General features: G+C 41.5%; 1 protein-coding gene across 1 annotated transcript; it reads right to left on the bottom strand.

The window, feature by feature from the left end:
• Window positions 1-1460: 1460 nt before the first annotated feature.
• Window positions 1461-9163, bottom strand: LOC120564651 (G1/S-specific cyclin-D1-like). The gene is made up of 5 exons (XM_039809813.1): window positions 8583-9163; window positions 5382-5597; window positions 4297-4456; window positions 2843-2991; window positions 1461-2168 (listed from the first exon to the last, which is right to left on the bottom strand). Exons 1-5 carry the CDS (start codon window positions 8784-8786, stop codon window positions 2007-2009), a joined length of 891 nt encoding a protein of 296 aa, XP_039665747.1. The 5' UTR covers window positions 8787-9163; the 3' UTR covers window positions 1461-2006.
• Between the last annotated feature and the right edge of the window lie 656 nt (window positions 9164-9819).

Here is a 9819-nt window from a genome sequence, read left to right on the forward strand (position 1 = left end):
ACAGATAATTACAGACGATGCTATGTGGATACCATTGTTCCTTTTTGACAGTTCCAAGTCCATCACATAGTAAAGCAAAACATTACAACTCATACTGTAAACCCAGTATTATTTTACCATTTTGTGTATCAGTGTTTTTAGTTTACATATTGAACAGGCCCTGTGTTTATCAAACTGATAAAAGTGAAAGAAATGAAAAGCTCCTTCACTTTTACTCCTAAATTCCAAACCTTAGAATACAAGCTACAGGATATATCATTAAGACTCTAAAATGCTCAATCAAGGAAGGTCTCTTAAATTGGGCACACCCCTTCTGTCAGGTTTTTAAATGACTGTATAATGCAGTAAAGGGTAATATGTCTAACATGTAATATGAAGTTAAAACCGTTGGCGGAAATGGAATACAATATTCATAATTGTGTTGTCATTAGTATAGTCACCTGAATTGTGTTCCTGTTAGCCTAGAATGAGCCCGCCATGTTTCTAAAACCCAAACACCGTAACCTGAAGGCCGCCGTAGCTGGTAGAGGCTAAAACTCAACACAGGCGGTTCTCTGCAGCCTGCTACCAGACATAGTGACTAAACAGGAGGCCAATTACACATGAAGACATGACTCGGTAACGAGTAGTGGTGTAACAGACCATAGGTGATCTGTGGTCCATACGGAGCAACACTCACGGTTCAGAACGCATGTGAACCGTGAATTAATTGCAAAGTTAAACGACAATTGTGTGAAATACATCGCGGTTACTTAAAGTAGGCCGATCCATCTCTATGGAGGGTTGCCGTGAAAAGATACAGGCAACGCAATTTTCTGTTCACGTGAACGGCGCATGTTAAAAAGCAGTTTATGTCTACCGAGTAGCGGAAGAACTCGAAAAGCCATGCATTAAAAAAATAAATAAAAAATTGATGCGATCTGTGACTGAAAACCGTGATTGCGACCCTTAGTATCGAGATGCAACCACACATACATTTTAGCATATCCCTCGCGCTTTGAAAGGGAGCGAAGGGCTGGTTGCAGTCTGCGACCTCACCGCTAGATGCCACTAAATCCTGCACTGCTCCTTTAGGAGGAGCTTACGTCCCGTTTCTCCATTTGATCAGTCTGAACTGTTGAAGTTCGCTCCAACACTTGAGAAGAAGTGGGCCACTTGATAAATATTTCTCATTGTTCACTTTTAGCAAACTACTCCTACAATTTGGTGCAATTGGGAAGTTTGATAAATACAGGTCCAGGAACATCTAAACACACCGATCAGTTTCAGTCTCTGCAGTGGTGGTTGTAAGGGGGGGGGGGGGGAATAAGGCTGGCCAGTGCCCACTTAAAATTAAGCCTCAATCCCCCTTTGGCAACCCTAACTATAGCAAATATTTTCATACATTTTGAACCCATCTTTATCCCCAAAAAGAGGATATTATTCATGTGCAGTGATAAATAAAATGTAGGTCAACACCGTATGAGTGTTTTTGTGTTTATTGTTATACATGTGTATTATTAGTCTTTTGTAAAAACCAAACCTGTGGAAGGTTGGTGGTATGCAACACTTGTGCTTTTATTTGGTACCTCTAAAAAAAAAAAATCACATTTGGCCCCAGCCTGGCCCTTCCATTTGAAATGGTCTAGAACCGCCACTGAGTCTCTGAGCCTACAGTTTCAATTTTGGGAGGAGGGGGTGGGTTCAGATGAGCCTTCTAGGCCTTTTAAACAGCTCGTTGGTGGGTGCGTCCAACTGCTGCCCACCAATAAGAAGAAACACTTGACAGACATTACTCTTTGGAGTGTTCTCGGAATTCCAGTTTTAAAAAGGTTTTCAACGTCCTGGACGTGACTGTGTCCCCAGCCACAGTTCAGACTGTCCCGACACGTTGAGTCCAGTTTCTCGTGAGCGCTCCAGAGTACACGCCACACGTGTGCCTCTGTATTGGTCGAAGACGAGCGTCCACGTCAGCAGCTCCACGTGCTTCTCTTTCCTCCTCCAGCAGCGCGGCTGGCGGCTCTCCGTCAGATGTTTATATCCCGGACATCTGTGGGCGTCGTCGAGACGTCCTGCTCCTCACTGATGCTCTTAGTCTCCATGGTAACCGAGTGTTGCGGTCGCTGTGCCTGTCTGAGACTGGTTTCCAGCAGCGACTCAATTTGTTCCTGACACGCCCTCAGACAGTCCTAGGAAGAAGAAAGAAAGAAAGAAAGAAAGAAAGAAAGAAAGAAAGAAAGAAAGAAAGAAAGAAAGAAAGAAAGAAAGAAAGAAATCAGGTTAATGAAAATTAGAGGATCTTAGTTCAGAGAGTGTCAGTGAGTACGTGCACACTAATATTCTACTATTATTCAGAATTTGATTCAGGTCAGCATATTCCGAATAATGCCTTGTTATTCACCTTGTTATTCGGTGTTATTCAGCATTTAGAGGTATTCTTTGGACATGTATAGAGTGCATTCGGAATATGCATCCATAGAAATGACATCGATCAACTCTATTTCTATGTATGCAACAGTTTATGACTTGCGTCATCTCTGCGTGTTGCTATGGTTGCTGAACACAAACCAGCCAGCCAACAGTTCAAGTGAGTCTGGCTGCAGTAGAGATGATGCTCAAACGAAGAGAACCACCGCTACTTTTACACATTATGAAAGACTTGGATATCAACAGGTTTTTGGATACGCGCAAACATCGCAACGCCGACGAAGCAAGAAGAAGCTGGTTGAAGGAATGAATCAGGGAGGCTGTGTATGTACTGTTAAAAAAAGTCTGCCACCGCCGGTGGAAAACCGGAATATTACGTGCATGTAAGCGTACTGATTGTGTGTGCACTAATCGTGTCCTGGCCAGATGTACCCACCGGGTCGCTCCTGATGATCTGTGCCAGCTGCTCCGTCAGTTTCTTAGACATCATGCTCGTGCCCACCATTCTCATCTGCAGGCCCTCCACAGCCGCCACCATGCTGCCCGCTGCCACCATGGACGGAGGGCTGGCGATGAATTTAACATCTGCACAGCATCACAAGGGAACTCCACGTTAATATGGCACATTTTAAAACAGCGAGTGACAATAAAGAGAACCAAAACACTGAGAATTCAAAAGAGGTTTAATTAAGTGAGGCAATATCATGATACGATACTAGATATCATCTTAGATTTTGGATATTGTAATGTGGCTTTAGCGTAGTCTTTTCCTGGTTTTAAAGGCTGCATGACAGTGAAGGGATGCAACTACCAGACTTATCTCAAATGTGATGCGAAAATATTTTGTAAAAGCACCAATTGTCAACCCTACAATATTATAGCAATATTGACATGAGGTAATTGGTAGGGGTGCAAATCTTCACTGGTCTCACGATTCAATTCAAATGATCCTGTCAACGATTCCATACGATTCGATATCCCGATGCATCACGATGTGCCATCTCCTCAAATTTAATATACATTTCTCACATAGTTTTCAAACAACAAATTCAAGCAGAGATAGATATTTTGCATCTGCCCTGAAAAAAAATAAAAATAAAACCACTTCCTGAATGTAGTGGAGTCTGAACACCGCAAAAAAAAAACTAAAAAAGCAGCAAAAAGAAAATCACCAAGTAACATCATTAGGCAATAATCGATTATCGTCGTTCACTGCATCGATGCAGAATCATCCACGTCGGCATCAGGATGAATCGATGCAATGATTCATTAATCCAAGAATATTGGATCATATCAGATTTTCTCCATATCGCCCAGCCATAGTTAGAAGTACAATATAGTGTTTTTATCGTCAGCCCAATATCAACTGCTGCAATGAACACACTGCAAAAGGCTGCGACATATCGCAAAACACTTAAGATTTTTTTCATGTTAGTTGAAAGAAAATATCAGCAGAAAACTGCATTTTAAAAATGTAACTGCCATTTTTTTTCTTTTTTTTTTTTTTTTTTTTTTTAAGTGGTGCCTCTAATATCTAGATTCAATTTGTTCAATGAAAGAATACAATACATTTTGTACGAGCATAACGTTGGAAATTGTGAAAATGCTAAATCAATTGACATCAATAAGTGTTACATTTTAAATAGATTAGATAAATGGAGATGCATCTGCAATAACAAAATGAGCGCCGATTAAAGGCCGTGTCTCTACTGCCGTCCTCTAACGTTCCAACTATGGATGACAAGTTTATTATGTCAATCTAAAGCAAATAGAAAATTATTAAATTATTCCATGTGTACTCATATTTACAACACACCAGGATGGCCTCAGTTGAAGAGTCACTGTCTTTGTGACACCCCCCCCCAGTTATGTATGTAGTTTCATGCATACCTGTGGCACACAGAGCTACAAATGTCTGAGCGTGCTTCCTGAGGATGGGCTGGTGCTCTCTGACAACCGGCAGCTGGGACAGGAAGTGCTCGATGAAGTCCAGAGCGGTAACCGAAGCCAGGTCCCACTTCAGCTTGTTCAGAACCACCAGCTCCATTTGCTGTGTGGACAGAGAGAGGGGGCAGAAGGACAGGTTCAAGTGGGATCTAAATAGACAGACGCAGGGATTAACAAAGGCTTTTTGTCTGCTTGTGGAGATTTGTGGCTTTAATGTGGCCCTGCAGGAAAGGTCAAAGGTCAAAAGGATCATCAGAACCATTAGGAATCCTCCTCTGGGGACGAGGACTATCCACAGTGAACTTCATGACAATGGAGCCATTTTTTCCAAGATACTTAGACCAGGCCAAGTGTTGTAGACCTTGTGTGGGGGCTACAAGACACAGCCCACAGGTTACCAAAACTATTAAAAGTCATCCTCTGGGGACCATCAAATCCAAACCAATCTGCAGAGATAGCTTGATCTGGACAAAAGTGTGCAGACAAAAATGCAGGCCATTGACATACTTGGGCAAAAAGGTTTCATAATGATGACCTTGGATTTTTTTATCCCCACTAATGCACAATTACATAATTGTACTTTTTTTCACATAACCGCTGTGTCTTTGTTTAACCGCAATTAATTGCCAACATTAGCAAATGTCTTAAGGGATATGACTGGTAATTGTTGGGCGGAGTTTACTTCATAGGCTGTATGTTTGTGTAATTACATCATCTGGGTCACATAACAATGATATATAACCAAAATATGTAGCCTGGAATTCACTCAAAAAAAACTTTAATTTGTTTAAATTTGACTGAAAGAGATAATTATATCGTTAATCGCAATTATTTCTGAGACAGTTAATTGTACAGCAACATGTGGAAGTGTTATAGCTCTAGGTGGTGATGGTTCTAAAGATTATCTTGCAAGAGTTTCCTAACGTGTGGTGCAACCCTGTTAAATGTATTAATCCATGTCGTTGTGTGAGGGGTCTCGGTCTTTCAGTGTGGGCCAGACGTCAGACCGATGCTGTAACGCGACCTACCAGCAGCTGAGTCGGGGTGATGGAGTTGTCTGTGTAGATGCAGAGCTTCTCAGCGGTGAGCGGGATTGTTTCCTTCAGTTTGGAAGCCAAGAACATGCAGGCGGCTCCCAGGACCTGCAGGTGGCTCTTCTTGGTGGGCTCCACCGACAGGAAGCGGTCCATGTAGTTCATAGCCAGAGGGAACACCTCCTCCTCACATTTCTGCTCCTCACACACCTGCACAGACACACCAGACGACAATACTGCCATTAAATACTGGTTCGATATCAATATCCTTATGAGACTGCACACTAGTAATGGGCGATAGAAATGATACAAAATTGGCCAACGATAGAGATTTTAATTATATTGCGATAATGCATGTTGATTACGCAGGTGAAATTTAGAGCCATCGGCTGCAACGCATCATCATCGTCATCTTGAGTAAACATGGCTGAAAGCGGAACGGAGGATCTGGTGAAAAGACCGGTGCAACATCAGTTATTTGGACTTTGTTTGGATTTAAGCCGTCCGACGAGCAGCAGCAAACCATACTCCGTAGCGTGCGTGGGGCAACCGCTCCGGTTAAGAGAGGTAACGCAACTAATCTGTTCTACCACCTCAAAACACATAGGGCGCCAGGATAGCTCAGTTGGTAGGGCAGACGCCCATATATAGAGGTTTACTCCTCGACACAGCGGGCCCGGGTTCGACTCCAACCTGCGGCCCTTTGCTGCATGTCGTTCCCCCTCTCTCTCTCTCTCCTCTTTCATGTCTTCATCTGTCCTGTCAAATAAAGGCCTAAAATGCCCCAAAAATAATCTTACAAAAAAAATAAATAAATAAATAAATAAGAGAGAGAGAAACAGGTCACTGAATACCAGCATTGGCAGGCAATGCAGCAAACCCCAAGATCCAGTCCGAAAAATACATGACAGAAAAAACAGGAACGGATCCAGACCTCCATCGGGTCAATAATAATTATCATCATCATCATATACTTTGATCCCACAAGGGGAAACTGCAATGTTTTCACTGGGTTATTACACACAGGCCTGAATTACACACATGCTCTGTACCTATACATGCACTAATGGAGAGACGTCAGTGTTTTTTATTAAAAACCTCATTGTGTAAATATTTTGTGAAAGCACCAATAGTCAACCCGACAATACTCAGTTTATTAGTTTATTGAAAAGAAGGGGAAAAAAAAAAAAATGTAGTGGCATGGCTAGTGAATCACAAGAAGTGGCGTCAGCAGTAAACACTGATGTTTACTGGGCAGAATATGGAATAGTTTGTTATTTATGCCAAGAAATAAGAACATTTGCATTCAAATTTACCATAACTATTTCATTGACTGAATGAAGATTATTAAACTAAAAGATATTACCAACTCCAACCAAACATCACTGGTTGAAGTTTCACTAATACGGAGGATTTGTTTCTTTTCTTGGGTTCATGTTATGAACAGAAAATATTTCAGCAAAAAACACTGGGGAGGAGACAAACTCTAGATAAACCCAAACAGATGGTTTTATTCAGGGTCAACAGCAGACTTGTCAAGATTTAGAGGGTTGTTAAAGGCTTGCTTTATGGATTTAAAATTTGACTTGTTTTCTACCAGGCACTTCTCACCTTAGGTTATATGAGGGGGAAACATGGTATCCCTTATCTGCCATAATGTTAGCATGTATTTTCATAAATCAGTTGCTGAAGCTAAGCATATGCCAAGAAGTGCCCTTTGGTTTTCAGTTGGGTGTGGTAGTAGGGCTGCACGATTAATCGCGATATGAACTAGTGCAATATCCAAATCGCAGAGGGGCGCAATATTTGTTAAAAGGCGAAATGTGTGTCAAACCATTCTGAATTAAGTATGGTGGTGCTGTAGAGACGTCCCGGCCTACAAATCCTATCCTACAGAAAACATCTTTGTTTGGTACAGATCCTCGCCAAAAAAATTTAAATAACACTATAATAAATTTAAATTTTTTTTAAGATTTAATAGTCAATGAAAATAATGATGCAAACATGACCATTCCCTTCAATATGGTGAATAATATTGCAATCGCAGTATCAGTCAAAATAATCGCAATTAGATATGTTCCTCATATCATGCAGCCCTATGTGGTAGCAATGAAAACTAAATGAGCAAAGTCAGAAGCACAAGAAACAAACAGTGTTATCTCATAGATTAGTGGTCTGGTTTTGTCATTGCATCACAAAAAATATATAAATAAATTAAAATCTAGGCTCAAGCTTAAACACAAGCAGAAAACCGCAATTAACAAAATAGTTAGGCTCATAATCGAGGTGTCCCAGGACCTGTATGATATACAAATGAGGGAATGTAGGTCTATGCAGAGGCCATGGAGCCTTAATAGGAGGTAGGCTACAACTTTAGAACTCAAAGTTCCTCACGTTCAGCAAACCAACACAAAAGGCATCGCGTGGTCTGCATAGATTGCAGCTCGCTACATTTTCCCAAAATGTAATATTTAAGTTGTTTAACCCAAGACTTGTGATATGTATTCTCTGTGGATTGGATTTTTCTTTCCACGCATTTAATTAAGCTGACATGTGAGCGCATGACTTTAACAATAGTTAAGTAAAGAGGAGCCAACTCCATTAGACGGTTTAAAGTTAGCATCGACACACGGCAGCGTTATGTGGGCCTTTTTAACAGGCTACACGTACTTAGAAAATATGCACTGTGGCCTAGTACCATGGCCATATAGTGAACCTATATTATGTATTTGATAGCAGCTCCCCAGTGAATTACATCCATTAACCAGTTTAAAAACTCACTGAAGAAAAAAAGAAAGAAAAAAAAACTGCCCGTTTATCGACAAGACTGCACTACAGTAACTTGTAACTAATTCGACATCAATTCCGTTCCCCTGTAAAGAAAACAAACAATAGGCGACACTACACCTTCTCTTCCTCTTTTTCACAGATTCCACAAAACCAGCAGAGGTGCTAGCGAGCAGTCTGAATCTGCTCCTCAAGTTGGGATTTGTTGGAGAAGTTACAATATATATATTAATGCAGCTTGGAGGCCGAATTCACCAGCGGCTCCAAATGACTCACCAAGACCTTCTTGTACCGAGCACATCAGTTAACTTTGCAGATAAGCTGAGCAACTTTGAAAATGTCAGTTCTGTGAACGCGATTCTCTGCGTGCAACAAGTTAACATCATTTACTGCATGGCTTTAACTCACCTCCAACATCCAGGTAGCCACTATCCTCCGCATGTACGGAGCCACCTCTCTCTGGACGCACTTGAAGTAGTTGGGAGAGGGGAGGTACTTGTCTTCTGCCCGCAACAGAGCGTGCAGGACCCGCTCATTCAACAGGTTGGAGTCCCGGTAGGCCCTCCGGATGGCAGGCCTGTCCCCCTCACAGCACCACAACTGGGGATCCATTGAACGTTACCCGGCTGCCTGCCTGCAGCACTCGGTGTCTGTTTCAGCTATCGGCTTCGTGTCTCTGTGGTGACAACCCTTCAAACTATAGCTTCGATTTAGCTAACAACAACACATGATTAGCCGCTCCACATTCAGTAGACTAAACCGTCTTCCACCTTTATTTTTTACTCGTGGGAGGACATTACCACCTTTAGTTACAGGTAGGAATGGTTATGTCAAATGTAGTAAATTAAAGGTGTCCTCGTTTGTCTCCGTTGTGTCACCGGGTTAGTTTATTCCTAGTTCGACGGGCTCTGAGCGGCTTTCCTTTGTTGAACAGAACACAAGTACCGGACTGAACTTCCACCGGCCATGTGCGACCAGTTTACCTACACCCCCCCCCTGCCGCTGCGCCGCTTTATCACTGGACCGCGTCACCGATTAGCATATCATGACAACACATCCGGCCACAAATGTCAAATTAAAAGAGCACAACAAAAGTGTGCTGTTTGTTTTTTATTTCTGCATTTTAGAACATAAACAGTATTATATTATATGGATTTCATCATTTTATCTAAATTTCCCATTCACTAAATTAAACAGAAAACCTTTATTTAAAGTGTTTGTACGTACAAACTATTCAGCACTCTACAAACCCCAAAGCCTTAAAGCACGTGTCAAACTCAAGGCCCGGGGGCCAAATCCGGCCCCTTGCAAATTTTGATCCTTTTTTAGGGTTTTATGTCAACCAAACTGTATGGGAGAAAGCTATATGAGACATGCAATAATACAAAGTTAATTGACTTTTTTTATTAAATAAAAGCATGTCAATAAATCAATAAACATGTCTGGCCCTTATTGTGATCATCATTTCCAGTGTGGCCCTTAGTGAAATTGAGTTTGACACCCCTGCCTTAAAGACTCTTGATATACAGTATGTACATTTTATTTTTTTAATTGCCTGAGCTGCTGAATTCTTTTTCTTTGTTGTTATTATTATTGTTTAGTTATTATTATTTTAATGTATTTACCACTTAACCCCTGGTAGGTC

This window comes from Perca fluviatilis, chromosome 8, assembly GCF_010015445.1.
Source record: "Perca fluviatilis chromosome 8, GENO_Pfluv_1.0, whole genome shotgun sequence".
In the NCBI taxonomy this organism is placed as follows: Eukaryota; Metazoa; Chordata; class Actinopteri; order Perciformes; family Percidae; genus Perca; species Perca fluviatilis.

Excerpts from the sequence above, each read along its gene's own strand:
- LOC120564651 (XM_039809813.1), bottom strand. The coding sequence starts at position 8,786 with ATGGATCCCCAGTTGTGGTGCTGTGAGGGGGACAGGCCTGCCATCCGG. Across the intron at positions 5,598-8,582 it reads TGGCTACCTGGATGTTGGAG|GTGTGTGAGGAGCAGAAATG; the intron begins GTGAGTTAAAGC and ends GTGTCTGTGCAG. Across the intron at positions 2,169-2,842 it reads AGATCATCAGGAGCGACCCG|GACTGTCTGAGGGCGTGTCA; the intron begins GTGGGTACATCT and ends TCTTCTTCCTAG.